The following is a 20,047-nucleotide window of genomic DNA, read 5'->3' as shown; positions in this document are numbered from 1 at the left end:
GATGTGGTGCCTCATGAGGTGGAACACTGAAACTCCCATGTTTCAGAACTCTTATTCTCTTGAAAAAAAGTATGTAAGAACACTTTCCTTAGGTGCCATCAAAGCCTGTTGTTGGAACAATAGTGCCATCTTCAGTGGGAGTCTGGCCTCTAGATTGGGAGGCTGTAAATGAAGAATCCCGCCGGAGTCTAGCTGCCCAGTTAGCGCCGGCTCGTTGCTCCCTTGGTCTTCCACACCGCTCCTGCCGCTCTCCGTTCTCCCAACATCGGAGGATGATTGGACCGGCTAAGCCGGTCCCGCCAGCCGCTCCGGGGATCCGGGGAAGGGCGCACCCAGCCTCCCCGCCCTTACCGTAGTCACTCCCCCCACCGCCGAGACTCCACCCTGCCCAGTTGCCTCTACTCCCGTGGCCCCGCCGTAGCTCCGCCCCTTCTCCCTTTAGCCCGCCCCTCTCTATTACGGGTTCTCGCTCTGTGCTCCTGGTGGATGTGGTTTTTCCGGGAGAGACCACGCTTCCCCCCAGGCTCGCCAACGACTCCGCCTTCCCGCCGGAGCCTGACCCTTCCCAGCGTGCTCGGCGATTCCGGCGTGCGAGGCCCTCGGAGGGCAAGGCCCCAGGGCCTGGCTTAGGGGCGCGAAAGGCGGGCTGGGAGTTGTAGTTCAAGAGTCCACAAGGTCGGCTAGAGGCGGTCTGTAGAAAGGACTCGTTGTCCCAGCGTGCCTTGCGCCTCAGCCCGCGCGCTCGAGCTTCTCGCTCTCGCTCGCCCGCCCGCTCCCTTGCTAGCTCGCGCTTTCGCTCGCGCTCTCCTCGCGGATCGAAGGGGCTCTAGCCACAGCCTGCGGCTGGGAAGGGAGACGGAGGCGGCGGCTCAGGGGGAACGAGGCTGCAGTGGTGGTGGTGGGAAGATGTCGGGCGAGGACGAGCAGCAGGAGCAAACTATCGCCGAGGACCTGGTCGTGACCAAGTATAAGATGGGGGGCGACATCGCCAACCGTGAGTGCGGGCCTCGGGGGTCCGGAGATCGAGGCTGAGAGGGGGAGGCAAAGGGGACGGTGCTGGGCTGGCTCTGGAGGGGCTGGAGCGGTGGGGTCATGCAGAGTGAGCTACTGAGGGCTCTGCTCCGGTCCGCTGGAGGTGGCGTGGTGGGAAGACTCCGTGTTGCGCCTGGGACCTGTGCCGCCAGGCCTGGGCTGGAGTCTGGGGAGGTGCGGGCCCGGACCGGGAAGAGCGCAGAGCGGGGGCCCCCAGCCGGCTCGGACCTTAGGCCGTTAATTAGGAGGCAGGGCTCACCCTCAGCCCCTCACCCTTCGGTCCGGATCCCTGCCTCCTCTGATTCTGGCAGCGGCGAGGCCACCTCGAAAAGGAAGCGCCCAGCTGTTGGCGACGGAAGCGCCCCTCTATTTTGTTTTGGCTCCCCGGCGTCTGGGGCCCAGCCGGCACGTGTCGCCGGGTTCCCATGCGGATCGCCGGCTCCGTCTTCCTCTGCTGCCGTTCTTGACACCGGCTTCCCTACCACGTGCTTTGCTAGAGTCTTTCGTTTTTTACTTCAGCTCCTTCGCTGGTGGGGGCCCCCTTCTACTCTTGGGCCAGCTCAGGGACCGTTGGAGGGCACCCCTGGAGATCTAACACAGCTCGGAGATATATCTGGCTTTCCTTGAAGTTACTCATTACTACCAGCAATCTGTGCAGATAGCCTTAGTTAGCCGTCAAAGTTGATTGTTCTCTGGGGCTTGACAACTCTAGAAGTGTTTTGAGGTTCTCACCCCAACTAGGCAGTCTTGTAAATAGTACTGAAAAGGGCAGGGCGGGGCTGATTTTAGGATCTCAGAAGTCATCCTTATTACCACCGTGCTCTGACTTTCTCAGCAGCTGCCTGCCAATCTAGGCAGATGTCTCACTTTCTATTTTCTCTCTTTCCAGTTCACCTTTTCACTTTAATACCCAGTTAGGGGGACAGAAAATGCTTGGGCTTGGGCTTTTGAATGGTTTTGACAGTAAAGATAGGTATTTAGGATCCCTTTAGTCCTATGGCCGAAAACCTGAGTTTTTCACATTTCCAAAGAATCACCAAAACCTAGATGACAAAAATCAAACCTGTAGTTCAGGATAGGCCATGGAGAGGACATCCGGTGAGCAGAACAGTGCTTTATAACATAATGGGCATTTAGTGTAGTACCCCCATTTGGGGTACCTTTTAGTATTAGTGGTTTGAATCAGAAAAAAAAAGTTTTCCCTTGCAATTTATAACTTCGGAGGCACTTGTAAAATCCCAGATACCAGTTTGAAACTATTTCGGGTCTTACACCTCTTTGAGATGTGCTAAGAGCTGTAAGCCATGAGCCTGTTGAATTGAAGTCCAGGAAAATTAGATTAAGTCCCTTTGGTTTATACACTGGTTGATGAGGAAATAAGTTTACGCAGATTGAGATTACTAACATCTAATTGGGGTGTCTGAGAAGGGAAGAAGGTAGCATTTAACAATGCATCAGCTTCGAGTCAGCAGTTCTGTGTCTACCTTCCTGTTGTTCCCGACGCCTATAAATTTCTTCTAGTCTGCTTTGCATGTATGTTGGTTACCTTGGTGAGAACCCCCTTGAACTTCGTAACTGTCTTACCACGCCACAGGTATCTTTGGAAAGTCTCCCTTCACTAGGGAGACAGATGGTGTTTATCCAGTTGTCACATTCTATAGGGAAGGAAGGGTGTGTTGACTTTCTTATTTTAGGAAGAGGAAGGTAGAAATTTAGTGATTATAGGTAGGTATATTCCAAGAGGCAAAACTTGTGCACTCTTTCAACCTTTGGGCAATGGCACCAGGGAATATTAGAAACTCTTAACTTCTAGGTATTGTTTGGATGGTAACTTAGACAACACATGCAGAGCTGACATGGTGGGATTCTGTCCCCAGGGGTACTTCGGTCTTTGGTGGAAGCATCCTGCTCAGGTGTGTCGGTACTGAGCCTGTGTGAGAAAGGTGATGCCATGATTATGGAAGAGACAGGGAAAATTTTCAAGAAAGAAAAAGAAATGAAGAAAGGTAAAAAAAACAATCCCCCACTAATTCTCCAAGTTTGACCCTTACTCAGTCCTGTTTGTTTTATTGTAATGATGTAACCCCCACCCGAGCTCTGGTTGAGATATTTGGAAATTTGGAATGGCAGGTGGGATGCAAGCAGTTTCCTACCCAATCCAAACTGATTAAACAGGCAAGACCCTGAAGAAAATCCTTCCATTTTTCTGAGGGGCAACAGGGCTCCAAGAGAGAGAGATTGGGCGAGAGAGACAGCAAGGCAGTAAGGCTGATGATTGTCTCTTTACAGGTATTGCCTTTCCCACCAGCATTTCAGTAAATAATTGTGTATGTCACTTCTCCCCTTTGAAGAGCGACCAGGACTATATTCTCAAGGAAGGTGACTTGGTAAAAATGTAAGCTTAAGCCATTTTAGAGCACTTGTCTTTTTCCTAAACATTTGCATAGTGCTAGTTGCCAATGCTGTGCTCTGCTCTTGCCTTTTAGTGACCTTGGGGTCCATGTGGATGGCTTCATCGCTAATGTGGCTCACACTTTCGTGGTTGATGTAGCTCAGGTAGGTGGCCTGCTTTGAACTTGTTCCACCTGTGGGGAGTGGGGGAGAATATGCTGCTGCTTGCTTCTTTTTCCCACCCCCTGCCACCAAAAACGTTTTGAGAGAGTCCCTAGAGAAATAAAAGGAGAAAAGTGTTTTCTCTCCTGCTCATTGGCTGGCCTTGCATAGTGACCAGTTGAGTTACAGTGCTTTCCAGAAAGCATTGATTGCATTTCCTTATCTACAGGGGACCCAAGTAACAGGGCGGAAAGCAGATGTCATTAAAGCAGCTCACCTTTGTGCTGAAGCTGCCCTACGCCTGGTCAAACCTGGAAACCAGGTAAGCTGTTTAGTCCAGCTCCAAAGATGATAGAGCCAAAGATGCATTAGTCAGCTATAATTGTCCTCTGTTGAATTGCCAGCTTCTCCTGCAGCCCCCTTATAAAACAGCTTTTTTTTTTTTTTTAAGTAAGCTCAATACCCAAGGTGGGGCTTGAACTCATCACCCTGAGATAAGAGTCGCGTGCTCTACTGAGTGAGCCGGCCAGGTGCCCCTAATACAGCTCTTTAAAGTTAGCTTTATCTTAGAATGGGATTTTTGAAAGAGAAGAGGCAGTTAACTCTTGAGTGCCTATCATAAGTAAGTTCCATGCTGGGTGTATGGGGATATATGGCCCTTTCTTCATGGAGCCTAGAGATCCTTCCTTATTCGTGTTTTGGATGTGCATCTTTTCCTAAAATAATTTGAGGTATATCGCTTACAGTAAAACACATGCAAAAAACAAAAACAAACTTTTCTAATTTACTACTTAAGTAATCTCTACACCCAACATGGGGCTCAAACTCACATCCCCAGAATCAAGAGTCGCCTCACCCTTCCAACTGAGCCAGCCAGGTACCCCCAAAAAATGCAACTTTAAAAGCTTATAAAACAGAAATCAGTAAACTGGTGGCAGAGAGAGGCCAAAAGTTCTGTGCCTTGCAAGACTATTTGGAAGCCCAGGGATCATGAACTGTCATGAATTAATACAATTTTACATCTTAGATTATGAGTGGAGACATTTATTCTAACACTTCAGTCTCCAGGGTCCTGTTTAATACTTAAAGCTTCCCCCCCTTTTTTCCCCCTGTGCTCTCTTGTTCTTTATCCTTTTAATCAGTTTGTACTTCATCCCCATTGTTACTTGGTTACATCATTTTTACTTAAACCTCTGTCTTGGTTTCCTTATTATGATACCTACTTCATACAGCTGTTATGAAACACTTTGAACAGTGCCTGGCACATAGTAAGCAATTGTGTTGGCTGTAATTACTTTGCACATTGATTATTTTTATTCTTTATATACTAACTACTGTGTATCTCCACTGGAAGGTAGTGTTGTATAGTGGCTATTGTATAGTTATGACATACATCAGAATTTCTGGGTTCTTGCCCTGTTGCCACCCCTTACTGCTTAAAAATAACTTTGAATTCAGATTTCCTCACCTGCAAAATAGGAAAAATAAAATTGTCACTTATTGTCACAGGGTTGTTGTGACAATTGAGATGATCCTTGTAAAGTACCTAACACATAGTTTAGTAATATTGTTAACTCTCTTTTTCATTTTCCATGAAACAAATGGAATAGCTTAGATGGGACTCAGATCATATTTGAAAGAGGTAAAAGGGGGAAAATCAGAGCTTGTTGTTCCCTCTCAACAGATATTGTGGACTAAACACTGGATTTATCACCAGGAAACCTGGGTTTATTCCAGTTTCTTTCAGTTAACTGGCTTAACTCTGGGCAAATCTCCTAACCTTTCTGAACCTCAGTTTCTACATCTTCGAAATTGGGATATGGGATATAGATCTGTCCTATTCACCTTTAAGAATTGTTGTCTAGTTAGACCATCTTTGTGAAAGCACTTTGTAAAATGATATGCAAATGTAAGGTATTTTTAGGTTTAGGGATAATAAGGGCTATGAAATGAAAAACCAATGAGAATTGTTGCTCTTGATAGAGGATATGGGGATTCTCAGTTCTTTTGTGCTTTTCATTCTCACGGTAGAGAACTTGTTGGCCCCTGGTACATATCTCACCTGTTATTTGATCTTGTACTTGTAGAACACACAAGTGACAGAAGCCTGGAACAAAGTTGCCCACTCGTTTAATTGCACACCAATAGAAGGTGAGACCTCAGATAACAGGGTTGAGGGTCTGAGTGCTTTAGTAGAATTAAGGATTTTGTTCCTTTGAGGATCCATCCTGGCTCTAGCCCAGTCTAAGCCAAAACCCTTACTACCCTGAGTTTTCATAGCCAGGCATTTTTCCCCTCATTGCCTGCCTCATCAAACGACCTAGGTGGGTGGATTTGGAAACCTTTTGGGATTCTAGATGGCTTTGCCCTTTCTACAGGTATGTTGTCACATCAGTTGAAGCAGCATGTCATCGATGGAGAGAAAACCATTATCCAGAATCCCACAGACCAGCAGAAGTAGGTGCCAATTCCACCCTTCACCTTCCACCATCTGAGACTAGTCATGAATGTTTTCTTCCATACGCCCAGCCTAATCGTGTCTACCTTCTACTTCAAGCTCCAGGAACTACTCATTGTTTTTATTATTCCCTTTTTATTTCTTTTAGGAAGGACCATGAAAAAGCTGAATTTGAGGTACATGAAGTATATGCTGTGGATGTTCTTGTCAGCTCAGGAGAGGGCAAGGTGAGGAGAGTTTGTCATAACTAGCAAAGAGGGGTGCCTGAGGGTGTGTCCTAAGAGCGCCAGACCAAACGTGACCTAACTTATTACTCTTTTAGGCCAAGGATGCAGGGCAAAGAACCACCATTTACAAACGAGACCCTTCTAAACAGTATGGCCTGAAAATGAAAACTTCGCGTGCCTTCTTCAGTGAGGTTGAAAGGCGTTTTGATGCCATGCCATTTACTTTAAGGTACTATGACTTCACTTAGCAAGAACAGGACTTGGAACCAGTCTGATTCATAGACCACACACCCAAGAACACTGTTCCTTCTCCCAGCGCACCCCCCTCCCACCCCGCCCCTGCCTAGACTTGTAGTTCCAGCCTGCATGCATGCCTTCTCTCCTTCTCCCCATTGCCCTCTCACTGAAGGTAGTGTGAAAGAGCAATCCTAAGCATGATTTCTGCCTGAGGGTAGGTGCTATTTAAAACCAGGAGGAAAATGGTAAGACTTGATAGGGGGTTAAGGATACCTGAATTTGTCTTCCCCCACCCAGAGCATTTGAAGATGAGAAGAAGGCCCGGATGGGTGTGGTGGAGTGCGCCAAACATGAACTGCTGCAGCCATTTAATGTTCTCTATGAGAAGGAGGGTGAGTTCTAAGAGAGAGCTTCACTTTGGAGCCCCTGATTAGGGTCCCCTCCCTCTAGCTTACAGAAAAGAGTACGACAAGGGAGCATTTTACCAAAAACACTTCCTTTCGGGGCGCCTGGGTGGCTCAGTTGGTTAAGCGACTGCCTTCGGCTCAGGTCATGATCCTGGAGTCCCAGGATCGAGTCCCGCATCGGGCTCCCTGCTCGGCAGGGAGCCTGCTTCTCCCTCTGACCCTCCCCCCTCTCATGTGCTCTCTGTCTCTCTCATTCTCTCTGTCTCAAATAAATAAATAAAATCTTTAAAAAAAAAAAAAAACACTTCCTTTCTCCTGTAGGTGAATTTGTTGCCCAGTTTAAATTTACAGTCCTCCTCATGCCCAATGGCCCCATGCGGATAACCAGTGGTCCCTTTGAACCTGACCTCTACAAGTCTGAGATGGAGGTCCAGGATGCAGAGCTAAAGGTCAGTGTGTGATAGAAAGTGTGAGCATATGGCACCTGTCCTGGGAGTGAGAATGAGGTATCAACAAAGTCCTGAAAAGAGTTACCGATACTGAGAGTGACACTTTGTGTTTTTTCTACATTGCTCAAGATTTGTTTTCCTTCTTCCTCCTATTTTCCAGGCCCTCCTCCAGAGTTCGGCAAGTCGGAAAACCCAGAAAAAGAAAAAAAAGAAGGTGTGTTATGATCTTCGCTCTCTGGCAGGGTGAACCTGATCCCTCTTTAGTCTGCCTTCCCGGGTTGTGGTGGGCTTACATATTTCTGTATATCCTTACTTCCCTCTCTCCCCACCCCCACCTCAGCCCTGACCTAGAGCATTAGGATATTTTTGTCCTTGGTCTCCCAGATACTATTGCAAGTAGTTGGAAATTGAGAAGTCTTCCTCTCCTTTCCATGAACATAGGCCTCCAAGACTGCAGAGAATGCCACCAGTGGGGAAACATTAGAAGAGAATGAAGCTGGGGACTGAGGTGGGTCCCATCTCCCCAGCTTGCTGCTCCTGCCTCATCCCCCTCCCACCACGCCCCAGGCTCTGTGAAGTGCAGTTCGTCTTCTCCACCCAGGACCGCCAACAGAGCAGGGTCTCCCTGCCCCCATCCCTGTCCCCACCCAACCCCTTCCAACAACAACCAGCTCCAACTGACTCTGGTCTTGGGAGGCCAGGCTTCCCAGCCACCGAAGACTACTTTAAATAGAAAAGAGAAATTGAATAATAAAATCAGGAGTCAAAATTCATCGTCTTCAAGCCCCTCTTTCTAGCCTTTTTCTACTACTGTCTGCTTGGTCAAGGTTTATGGCCCTAAAACAGAACAGGGAGAAGGCTAAAGTAGCCACCACCACTAAAAACTCAGCTGAAATTTTTTTATACCACTCTAGTGTCAGCATTTTCCCATCTGTTGGGCCTTGTTCCTCTCTTTTCCCACTCTCCCCAGGTATTTTACCAGGCCTCAAAATAGAGAGAAGCTATATTCTTCAGATTGTTTTTATTCATATGTGGCAGATTCCTTTTCTGATCCAGACTGTCTGGTTAGGCCCCTCTCATTTTAGGAGCCGGAGCCTGCATTTACTAAGGGATTCTCATCTGTCAAATGGATCCTCATTTGTAAATCTCTTTAGTCATTTTTGTTCTACAGGACTTTTTTTTTTTTTTTTTTTGTCTTCACAAAGCTGTAAAGGAGTAATCCATCTCAACCTTGTCTTTTTCTTTGGAGTCAGGGGGGGTGGGGGGCGGTGCATTCCCTTGCTCCATCTTAGAAACCTGAGCTGGAAGCTCAACTGTGGTTTTGTTCCCTGTTTGAAATATTTTGACCTCCCTCCCTGAAAGAAAGACCAGGAACCAGAGGAGCAGACTGACTGAAGAGACAACTCCTGGCTTTTTGAAGCTGTGGACTTGGATTGGATGAATTGCTAGGGGTTTGGAGAGAAAGGTGATGAGTTTCAGTACCTCTGGCATGCTGTCCCAGGGAACTAGGGCTCCCGCTAACTTATGAGGTTTTTAAACATGTTGAAAATGACATGGCGTTAAAATAAATTTGGATTTGCTCATAATCATGTGCCTTTATATGCTGCTCTTATTTGATGGAGGTGGGGGAAATGTCAGTTGAAGTGATGGTCATTTGGAACTAGTTTTCTATATTGCCATATTCTGCCTTAAAAAGAGAAATACTGTGGGTTGGGAAGACCTAAATCCTAGATTGTCTGAATTAAAACTAAATTTTTTTTGAAAGTTTTTAAATTTTTCTAGAGTAAAATCTTACCCCTTATTGGTGGCAGTTTGTTCAGGACAAGGTGTATTGTAAAAAATAAAGCACCATATACAAGTGTTTATCTTGATTTAGGAAGCCATAAAGAATGCCTTTACTATTACACAATTTTTCAGGGCCAGTCTGAGATGGATGGATAATTTATTAGACTTAGATGTGAGGCATTGCTGACCTGGAGATAATATAGTAAACAAAACAGAATAGGTCCCTTCGTAAGAGCTTATGAACTACAGTTGACTCCTGAACAACATGAGGGTTAGGGGCACCAAGGTGCTGGCACAGTTGAAAATTCTTAATGTAATTTTTGGCTCCTCAAACTTAATAGCCTACTATTGACCAGAAGCTGTAGGATGACACTTGATTAACACATTTTACATGTTATACGCATTATATACTCTAGTACAGTAAGCGAGAGAAAGTAAGAAAATCAGAGGGAAGGGCAGCTGGGTGGCTCAGTCCGTAAGCCTCTGCCTTCGGTTCAGGTCATGATCCCAGGATCCTGGGATTGAGCTCCCTGCTCCCTGGGAAGCCTGCTTCTCCCTCTCCCACTCCCCCTTGTTCCCTCTCTCGCTGTGTCTCTGTCAGAATCTTAAGGGGCGCCTGGCTGGCTCAGTCGCTTAAGCGTCTGCCTTTGGCTCAGGTCGTGATCCCAGGGTCCTGGGATCAAGCCCTGCATCGGGCTCCCTGCTCCGTGGGGAACCTGCCTTTCCCTCCCCCACTCCCCCTGCTTCTGTTCCCTCTCTCACTGTGTCTCTCTCTGTCAAATAAATAAAGAAAATCTTTTAAAAAAACAAAATCTTAAAAAGAAAAAAATCAGAGAGAAAGAAAATACATTTACAATATTGTGTGTATATTCAAACTCCACAGGTACATCTACCCATGGCAGTCAAACCTGTGTTCAGGTGTCAGCTATAGTGGGCAATCAACAGGTGAAATCCTGGTGGACTTGATAGAACGTTGCTGGGGTTTTTTATTCTCAAAATTTTTTTCGTATTCTGATGGTGACAATACTAGAACTACTTAAAAGCTTGGAATGAGGGTCCTAAGTGTAAAAAAACAAAGTTTTTTTTTCCAGAGTTAAAAAGGTGAAGTGTGGGCGCCTGGGTGGCTCAGTTGGTTAAGCGACTGCCTTCGGCTCAGGTCATGATCCTGGAGTCCCGGGATCGAGTCCCGCATCGGGCTCCCTGCTCGGCGGGGAGCCTGCTTCTCCCTCTGACCCTCCCCCCTCTCATGTGCTCTCTGTCTCAAATAAATAAATAAAATCTTAAAAAAAAAAAAAGGTGAAGTGTTACCGTATAAATTATAAAGGGAAACCACGAAGAAAGGATGATCACCAAAAGCCTTACAGTCTCTTATTATAAAAGGTGACGTCTGTATGGTAGAGGGTTCTTTTTCATCCTTCCTAAGTCAAGTTTCCATAGCCAAACCTATGGCTATGTTTTCTGAGTGCTTCTGACCTGACCATACCGCGAAACTGGGAAGTTCTTTATCTTAACACCAAATATTCTCTAGAGAAGACAGCTGATCTTGCTTCCTCTGTCTATTGATTTGATCTTCACCCCTCGGTAGAGGGAGAGTCACTGAAGTATCTTCTGAACAAGATGCACTGTGGCCAGGAACCCTGTGACATTCATTCAGCCTCAGATATTGTGGGGAAAGACCGTGGTTGACAAGAAAAAAGCGTTGATCTAAATTACAAAGGTCTCTTTTTGTAGTATGACGGCTTTCTCGACTCCCCACTTTACATCTTCCCACGTTCTGTAATCTTAGGATCTTCGTAAGTTCCGAGATAGAATCTCCCTACAGCAATTTAGAAAATAAACCAGTAAAAGAAGTCAGGAATTTTTGGAGAGTCCGCACTTATCCATAATAAAATGGAGGGTGTCCCCAGGAAACTGCAACTCCCATGAAGCAGTGAGAGGGAAGGCGGAAGTCACTATCATCTGTTCGTCGGCACCTCTCGGTCCCACATTGGAAATATGTGCTCACGTTGAAATAATACAATGGCCTCATAAGAAAACTGGGGAAGGGGAATTTTGTAACTCAAATTTAAAATGTTTCCAAGAGCGCTGCTAATTCAATCACTTAATCTGGCACCTGAGGGGCCGAAACCCATTGTTTCTCCCCTTGGGTAGTCCCGCCCTTGGAGGGTGAAATAGCGGAAGTGACGACACAACTCCCTATTAAATAAGTGGAGGCGGGCTGCTGGCGCTCTCTCGGCCTTAGCGCCATCTTTTTGGGTGAGTGTGATTGTTGCGTGTGTCCGGATCCGTGCACAATCCATTAACATCTGATCTCTGCGCTTGCCATCATTACAGCAAACTAACTGTGGCCTTTTTCTCTTTACCTGTAGAAACGTCTGCGCCATGAGAGCCAAGGTAAGCAGTCCCTGGCAGTAACCTGAGGCAGTAGCTACTGATGATCGGTGGGGGGATAGCCAGGCAAGGGAAGTCCGCCATGGTTCCCGAGCCGCTGGGTTCTCAAGGGTGCCCAAGAGCTCGTGGGGGAGGAAGGATAATTTGGGGAGAAGCACAGGAGGTGGCTATGTAGTGTGGGTAGAGAGGGCGGGAGTAGAAAAGCGCACGCGGGATTCATGTTTATGTCGGCGAGTGAGGGTGGGAGTCCAAATTACTGATAGGGTTACTGCTTGGGCAGGAACCTGCCAGGTTTTAAATAATGCCCTTCACATCCCTGCCTAAACCTGTTACTAAAGCTAATAATCTCTTGTTTTATTCACTGCCTCTGGTTATGATCGGTTGCCAGTGGAGGAAGAAGCGAATGCGCAGGTATGTTGAGACTTGACCGGCCAAAACGGGAAGAGGGAAATGTAGCGTGCCTCGGACAAAACGTGGGAGGAACATTTGGTTTAGAAATCTGAAAGAACTTTAGGTGAAAAACAGTTCTAAGTATTGCCTTTACTAGTCAGGGATTGAACACAAGATAATAGGACCAAGTGCTTGCTTGTTTTGCCACCTCAGGTATCGGATGCACGTTTTTTAAGATGGGAGGGAAAGACTGAACTTGGGTTTGTGGGCAGGAGATGATTCCCGTGTCTGCTTTTTCAGGCTGAAGCGTAAAAGAAGAAAGATGAGGCAGAGGTCCAAGTAAACCTCTAACTTGTGCACCCATGGAGCCACAGGAGCAGAAAGAAGGAAAGCCAGAGGCCAGGGGCGCTGGTACCAATTGTTGGACTGCATGCCTACTTTCTAGAGCTTGATTTCTAGAGCCCTTAATTCAAGGGCTCTACACCATCGCCATCTGATCGCGACGACCACCTTTGAAGAGACCTGCCTTGTTCATACCAAAACAGTCCCTTTTGGTCCTTTGCCCTGGACCTGTGACTTTCGGGACTAATTCTGTTTTCATTTGTGGCTGGATGTAACACGTGTACAATAAATCATCTCTTCTGCTGTCTTAGCTGAAGAAAAAAATGCTCTTGTCTGATACGTGGTTTTTATGGTTTCATTGGCTGGGGGGGTTCTGGATCAGTGCAGCAGGCCCTCTTGAATACCCCATGCTGTAGTGTCAAGCACGCTACATGGGCTACAGTGACTCCCGTCCTTGGCTAACATCTGGTCCGCGGGCCCTCGGAGCAGCTGGATAACTGGGGGGCCCCTCCCATACTGGGTGTAGTACGCGCACGGGGACCGGTTTCAAGGTGGTTCGCGGCCAAGTTAGGCGCAGACGGCGGTCCCGCCCCTACTCTTGTCTGGGCCTACGTTACAGGTACTAAGTTCCCGTTTGGGGGCCCTACTGTGCTGTTGGGCTGGGTTGCTATGGTGACGCGCAAAGCTTGCCGGGAGCTTCCTGTTGGTATCTGCACAAGCACTTTGTACACCATAGAGTAGTTCCGGGTCTGTGGCTAGAGCGCCATTTCTTCCGCAGGAAGCGGAAGGGCGATAGGGTAGGCGGCTCTTTGTCGAAGCTAGAGGACCGGCAGGCGGCAGCAGCAACTACGGCGGCGGCGGCAGGTGAGGGAGGCGGGAGACTTAGGTAGAGGCCGCGCCCGGAGGGGAGGAGTCGGGGCCGGCCCAGCAGCTGGGCTCGGCCGGGCTACACAAGGCCCCCCAGGACCGAGCTGTTTCTTTCTCACGCCCCAGGGCCGAGCCCTTTTTCTGACTGACCCTGCTTCGCGAGCAAACGCCAGCTCCGTGACGTCACAGCCCTGCCCATCCCCGCAGCTTGATGTCACCTGGAATCTCCCCTTCCCGCTTCACTTGTGCTCCCTTAGTGTCCTATTCGTCTGGTCCACGGCTGAGCGCCGGTCGCACTGCACAGAACCTGGCAAGCTAGAAGACTTGTGGGAAACTCCTAGGACTTTTTCCCCAAACTCTGGGGTGTTGCGAAGCGTCATAATCACCGCCTCCAAGTCTAATCAGCCATCCCACTGCACTGTCAGCCGCTGCCCTTGCACGACTCCCCATTCAGAGTTAACTAATCTCAACCCTAGGCCGGGCTCTGATCCTCACATTTTCCTTCATCTTGAGGCAGGGCACCACTCACCCTTTGTTCACCCAGGGCTGGTTTTCCAACCCGTCCTCCTAGGCTCTCCAGATTAGTTCTATCTTCTTACTCTTCTTACTGATAACTTCTCCCCTTGACAGGTGAAGTTCAGCTTGAACTGGAAGGAAATCTTGGAAGTGTTCAGAGCTCTTGCCATTTTGTCAAACTTCTTTATTGAACAAACATTTTATAGTCCTGTGTTCTTACTCCTTCTCCTACCCAGTCTCTGTTTGTTTTTTATTCCTGATCAGAACCCAGCAGTGATGTGGAGGTGGAGACCCACAGGAGCCCCGGACTTCACCTGAGCTACCTCAGGTATTGAACTATCCTGGGACACTTGGGTGGGGAGGAATATTATACTTGATTATCTGCTTCTGGTGGGACTTGCAGCATGGTTCAGGCTTAGAGAGATAGTATTTATCTTTCACCAGGGCATTTCACTTTTAGTAAAAGTTTGTATCTTCCTATCTACCATTCTTTTTTCCTTGATTGTTTCTGTTCTGGGACTACATCCCTTTGGAGAAAGAGGATCCCTCTTCTTTTACAGATTCTTCTGTAACTCTGGGCTCTGATCTGGTTGGTTCATTTTAGGAAGCCCTGAAGGCAAAGTCAAGGCAATGGGGAAGGTGGCTGGGGGGAGATGAAGCCCAAAGAAACCAGGAAAGATTCCCTTATACTCAAGAGGAAACAATATGAAGTTTTTCTTATATGAACAGCAGGGGGAGCCTGATCACTGTCTTAGAAAGGCTTATGAGGTCAGACACGTGGTGGCAGGGACTCCCAGTCTTCTTGGGGGTGGGGAGAGGGGAGGGCTAGAACCAGGGCAGTGGACTGACATTCCAGAGCTCTCTTGGGAAAGAGGAAACTTAAAAAACTTTCATAGAGTCTATAAATAAAGAGGATCTTTATGGGGTGAGGAATGGTGTGGTTTGATGTCAGTGGGATCTTCTAATGGGGAATAGGAGGGGGGGTGTAGAATGGGGAAAGAAAGGTCACTTGTTCCTGTGAAATTAACTCCTTCCTCCCACCTTGATCTTACCACAAATGGCTTGGTCCTTTGGTGGTGGTGGTGGGGTCTGTAAGTGGAGATTCCAGCTGTAGAACTCTTATCCTGAAATGGAGTGGAGGGGGCTGACCGCATGAGTTGAGAGCGGTGGTGAGCTGGGAGAGAATACTAAAAAATGATAGGTTTAGGGACTGCCCTCAAGCTGGTGACACCAATCTCTTCACTTAGGATTTCCTGAGGTCTTGAGATCTGATACTTCACAGTGCCCTCACCTGAGATCCCATAGAAGAGGAGTTAAGGGAAGTTTTGTCTGCAGTGTCCCAATATTCAGAGCCCTAGTAAGCTCACCAGCCCATCTTGGCCACTTCCCAGTCTTCTCATAACCTACTGAGACACTGAGACAGCAGTTTTAATTTCACTTCCTCGACTTTAATAAGGTCAGCTCAGAAGGGGAAATAAAACCCAACACTATTTTCTCCTTGCCTGCTCCTTGGCCTAACATCATTAGTGAGATGAGGTGGCTTCACCCCAGCTCCCCCCCCGCCACCTCTGCCATTAGTCAGGCTAGTGTGAATCATTCTGGCCCAGATCAGGTGCACAAGGGCCTGGGCGGGACTTCTGACAAGCCAGCCAGTCCAGCCAGAATTCTCATCCCTTAGATTTTCCATCTCCAAAGCCATTGCCCCTCTGGCCTGCCTCTTGCTGGACTGCCTGCTGTATAGCTGGGAAGAATGTGGCCTCTCTGGAAGATTCCTTTTTGACACAGTTCTCCTCTTTCCTAGTGGTCACCAAGGGTGGCAAGAAAAAGAAGAAAGCCCTGAGTTGGGGGGGACCAGGATGCCTGACCGGGACAGCTATGCCAACGGCACTGGGAGCAGCAGTGGAGGCCCTGGAGGCGGTGGCAGTGAGGAGGCCAGTGGGGCAGGGGTGGGCAGTGGCGGGGCCAGCTCAGATGCCATCTGTAGAGACTTCCTGAGGAACGTGTGCAAGCGAGGCAAGCGTTGCCGCTATCGCCATCCAGACATGAGTGAGGTATCCAACTTGGGGGTGAGCAAAAATGAGTTCATCTTCTGCCATGACTTCCAGAACAAGGAGTGTAGCCGCCCTAACTGCCGATTCATCCATGGCTCCAAGGAGGATGAGGATGGTTATAAGAAGACAGGAGAGCTTCCCCCTCGGCTGAGGCAGAAAGTGGCAGCCGGCCTGGGCCTTTCACCAGCTGACCTGCCCAATGGCAAGGAGGAGGTGCCTATCTGCCGCGACTTTCTCAAGGGTGACTGCCAGAGAGGAGCCAAGTGCAAGTTCCGCCACTTGCAACGGGATTTTGAGTTTGATGCTCGGGGTGGAGGTGGCAGTGGTGGTGGCGGCTCAACAGGCCCGGTCCCCCCGGGACGACGTCATGACCTCTATGATATCTACGACCTCCCTGACAGGGGCTTTGAGGACCATGAGCCAGGCCCCAAGCGCCGGCGAGGTGGATGCTGCCCCCCAGATGGCCCCCATTTTGAATCCTATGAATATGGCCTGGCTCCACCCCGAGGGGTGGAGTGCAGACTGCTGGAGGAGGAGAATGCCATGCTCAGGAAGCGGGTGGAGGAGCTAAAGAAGCAGGTCAGCAACCTGCTGGCCACCAATGAGGTACTGCTGGAACAAAATGCCCAGTTCCGCAATCAGGCCAAGGTCATGACCCTGAGCTCTACTGCACCAGCGACGGAGCAGACTCTGGCCCCCACCGTGGGCACTGTCGCCACTTTTAACCATGGCATTGCCCAGACTCACACTACTCTCAGCAGCCAGGCTCTACAGCCTCGCCCCGTATCCCAGCAAGAACTGGTGGCCCCCACTGGAGCTCCGGCTGCTCCCCCAACTAATGCTGCACCTCCTGCTGCTCCACCACCCCCACCCCCACACTTGAACCCAGAGATCACACCATTGTCAGCGGCTCTGGCTCAAACAATTGCCCAGGGCATGGCACCCCCACCTGTCTCCATGGCTCCCGTGGCTGTATCTGTGGCTCCTGTGGCCCCTGTGGCTGTATCGATGGCCCAGCCTTTGGCAGGAATCACAATGAGCCACACCACCACTCCCATGGTGACTTACCCCATCGCTTCCCAGAGCATGCGTATCACAGCCATGCCACACTGAGGGGGCTATGGACACTCCCCTGGTATAGCCTCCCAGGGCTGGGGTCGAGGGGCCCTTACCCGCTCGCCTAGCCCTCCCAGGCCCTGTCTAAAGGGCTCACTCAAGAACTAGGATGAGAGACTACCAGGAGTTTGCTTCTGAGAAGGGGTTGGGCTGGTCTGTTTTCTCTCACCTCCCTTTTATGAGGGTCCTCTTGTCCATCTTCCTTCAAGCCTCACAGAGGGGGCTTGCATAGGAGTGCAGACTGAAGCCAGCAGAGAGGAAGGACTGACCGAGGGGCTGTATGTCCCCTGATGGGAAGACGGGGACATCCTGGTCTTGTCCTCTCTTCTGTATAGCACAGGTTCCAGCACTGGCTTTGTAAGAAAAAAAAAATACCCTGCCTAGAGGGAAAGCCAGGAAAGATTGGGAAGTGGGTGGCCAGGAGAGAAGGCCTGATAGGAGCCTTCAGACAATTGGGGGCCTAGTGGAGTTGGACAATACAGGAACTGTTCCTGGGCCCATGGGAAGGTGGGGACCATAGTACTCCAGCCCAAAGACGAGGGGAGCGTTCATTACCTTGGCTTGGCCTGGAAATCCATAGGGCAGGGCCCACCACTTTCCAAAGAAATAAAAAAAGAATTATTTTTAACAAATGGAGGCAGTGAAAACTTGCTTAGATATTCTGTGTGGAAGATGGGAGCAGTAAATAGATCTCATGCCAAAATGGGATAAAGACCCACCCTCACATAGCTTGGATAAGGTTGGGCTGAGGCCACGTGTGAAGGGTAGGGACCCAGAACAAGACCAAATGGGGCTTTGTGGGGTAAAAGCATTGGAGCCACCTAGTCTAGTTTAAAAATAGTCCCCTCTGTTCTGGTTTCTATCTGCATGTACTATTCCCAGGATACCTTAGTAACCAGGGCTCCTGGGGTCATTTAGGGGGGCAGGTACTAAGGAGGGGTGGCTGTGCTGGGAAATGGGAATGGGATATATATTGACAGATCCTTCCCTTATTCAAACAGTAGGGCAGGTGGCAGTTGCTCTCTGAGTTGTTGATGTCAGTTAATATCCCTCTTACCCCATCCCTTCCTCAGTTACAATGCCTTAAGCCTTCAAGGCTTGGGAGGTGCTGGGAAAAGGAAAGTTCTTCTGGGGACACGAGCCGCAGTGTTCATCTCTTTCCTCTGCCTCCAAATAGAACCACAGAGGTTTTAAATCCATTTAAGAGTCAGTAAGGCCAGGGGCCCCCAGAGCCAAACCTCAGTTCCTCCTCAGCTCATGGTTGATGTAGGGGAAACAACTCAGGTGTATGACGGGACAGTGGATTTGGGGTAGAGAAAGTGATTCTGAGTTGTGCTTCCCCCATCATATCTCCTGCTACCTCTTGCTTTCTTGTCTGGTTGATCACTCAGGTTACACCTGGGATTGGAGATGGTGGGCTAAATCAAGGCTGGTCATAAAAAAGAAAGAGAAATTGCCTATAGACTAAAAGTGGGCAAATACTGAAATACTGTTTGTGGACTTTAGAAACCACACATTGATAAGCTTAATGTTGATTTTTCTGGCACAATTCTGGATTATTAAAAGAGATGGTTTATAAGCATTTAGAGACAAATGTGATCATAGATACCAACATGAGTTCATCCCAGCCAAATCCTGTTTTCTTTTTGCTGAGTATCCCTAAAGGGGTAGATTTGGGAAACTGCAGACATTGTATGTTCCTTATTAACATACGCCAGCTAAAGGCCGCCAGGAATACACCTGTAGTCGAACAAGCTGGGTTTAATGCTCACTGCAGTGGTGGAGAAAACCTGGCGCATGGGATCCATGGTGTGTCCTAGCAAGGGGGCATTAGAAAGGACTATCAGGACTTGGACTTTGGTTAAGTGATTTGGGGGAAGGTTCAAGGAAGTGGGGCTTGACTCTGGATTGGGTGCTGTCAGGGAAGCAGGGACACTTCTGTGACTGGGTATCTTTTATCTAGGAAAAAGGCAGACAGAGTGAAGCTGAAATTGGTGACAAAGCAGCAGTCACTCATTACCTGGGAGAGGGGGATGGTTGCTATTTCATGATTTGCACACCGACCATATTTCGTGTTTAAACAAAATTGTGAAGTGTGATCTTGTTTTCTGCCTCACTTCATCACAGTCACTGATGCCCTTGTGTGATGTTGTTTTGTGAGATTGTGTCCAGTAGGAGAACACCATTTCCCAGCCGTGAGCTCAGCTCAGCCCCTAGCAGACCCGAAGCCCCACCGTGCCAGGCCAGTTCCCAGATGGCAGGGCTGCTATCCTGCTTCTCACCTGCTCAGTCATTGCGGATAAGACAGTAATCACAGCTCAGTTAATAGTCGAGTTTGGTGGGTCAAAACTCAACATCTGTGCCTAGTAAATGTTGATTAGTGCGTTTTGTTAGAGAAACCTCTAGTCTCTAGTGATATACCCAAGGGCTATGTTCTGTTAAAAAAAAAAATAAAAACTTGTATAAAAATATGAAAAGCCCTATTATCAACAGTAACACAAGGAAATACCAAGTAATGCTGAAAGTGCTGTAATATGGATTCACTGAATTAATCCAAGAGGACAGTTTGGATCAATTTGGATTGACCCTCCCCCTAAAAAATTGCTTGAGCCTGCCTGAGGAAGAAATGCAGAGATCTCTATTAGCAGTAATTCACATGAAAACAACATAGCACTTCCAGTTGGTTGTAAAAACAAAATCTCAGGCCTCCTAGTAGGTCGATTCATAAATATTAAGAGCCTGCTATGTTTTAGGCACCTTCTGAGGAGCTCCATAAGGGTAACAGAACCGTAGTAATGCACTGTAAATAGAGTGGGTCTACCGTGTCTGAGTGGAACCACTCCTAACGTATTGTGTGTTCTAAATGTAATTTTTAAAGAGGCCCATCGATAAACCAGTGGGGTAGCAGGAAAAAAAAAAAACGGACAAGATTGGGGGGAGACCTAATAGATATCTTCAAATATTTGAAGGGCTCCCCAAAAGTTCTTGTCTTGCTGCATGGGAGATGAACAGTTCTAGAAGAATAGCTAAGCACTTAACAATATAAGCCAAGGCACTGTGCTAGCACTTTCCATGCACCATCTCACTGACACAATGGGTACTGTTATGGAACCCGTTTTGTAGAGGAGAGAGCAGGCCTAACGAGAGTCAGCTGCCCAGGGTTCTGCAACTAGTAAGGAACGGAGCCAGGAGTTTATTCAGGCAGAAAGTTCTAATGATAAAACTA

At 48.3% G+C, this 20,047-nt stretch overlaps 2 protein-coding genes and 1 long non-coding RNA gene across 3 annotated transcripts; all 3 read left to right on the top strand.

Annotated features, from left to right (window-relative positions):
• The first annotated feature begins 725 nt into the window (after window positions 1–725).
• PA2G4 (proliferation-associated 2G4) lies at window positions 726–8,134 on the top strand. Its single transcript, XM_044915388.1, has 13 exons — window positions 726–994; window positions 2,910–3,038; window positions 3,322–3,427; window positions 3,519–3,588; window positions 3,815–3,907; window positions 5,673–5,736; window positions 5,964–6,042; window positions 6,192–6,270; window positions 6,366–6,499; window positions 6,805–6,899; window positions 7,236–7,363; window positions 7,524–7,577; window positions 7,805–8,134. The coding sequence occupies exons 1-13, from the start codon at window positions 907–909 to the stop codon at window positions 7,868–7,870; spliced, it is 1,185 nt and encodes a 394-aa protein (XP_044771323.1). The 5' UTR covers window positions 726–906; the 3' UTR covers window positions 7,871–8,134.
• A 3,243-nt stretch (window positions 8,135–11,377) lies between these two features.
• LOC110577811 lies at window positions 11,378–12,598 on the top strand. The gene is made up of 3 exons (XR_002480143.1): window positions 11,378–11,542; window positions 11,928–11,950; window positions 12,230–12,598. It is a non-coding gene; the product is annotated as an uncharacterized LOC110577811 (long non-coding RNA).
• A 521-nt stretch (window positions 12,599–13,119) lies between these two features.
• On the top strand, window positions 13,120–18,140 carry ZC3H10 (zinc finger CCCH-type containing 10). The gene is made up of 3 exons (XM_021687241.2): window positions 13,120–13,135; window positions 13,919–13,982; window positions 15,456–18,140. The coding sequence occupies exon 3, from the start codon at window positions 15,511–15,513 to the stop codon at window positions 16,816–16,818; it is 1,308 nt and encodes a 435-aa protein (XP_021542916.1). The 5' UTR covers window positions 13,120–13,135; window positions 13,919–13,982; window positions 15,456–15,510; the 3' UTR covers window positions 16,819–18,140.
• Window positions 18,141–20,047: the final 1,907 nt, after the last annotated feature.

The sequence above is a fragment of the Neomonachus schauinslandi genome, chromosome 5, assembly GCF_002201575.2.
Source record: "Neomonachus schauinslandi chromosome 5, ASM220157v2, whole genome shotgun sequence".
Taxonomy (NCBI): domain Eukaryota; kingdom Metazoa; phylum Chordata; class Mammalia; order Carnivora; family Phocidae; genus Neomonachus; species Neomonachus schauinslandi.
Note: the sequence above shows the minus strand (reverse complement) of the source record. Positions and strands in the feature narration are given on the sequence as shown.

Coding starts and splice junctions, on each gene's coding strand:
- PA2G4 (XM_044915388.1), top strand. CDS start 907: ATGTCGGGCGAGGACGAGCAGCAGGAGCAAACTATCGCCGAGGACCTG. Junction 3,589..3,814: donor TCGTGGTTGATGTAGCTCAG/GTAGGTGGCCTG, acceptor CCTTATCTACAG/GGGACCCAAGTAACAGGGCG. Junction 7,364..7,523: donor TCCAGGATGCAGAGCTAAAG/GTCAGTGTGTGA, acceptor CCTATTTTCCAG/GCCCTCCTCCAGAGTTCGGC.
- ZC3H10 (XM_021687241.2), top strand. CDS start 15,511: ATGCCTGACCGGGACAGCTATGCCAACGGCACTGGGAGCAGCAGTGGA.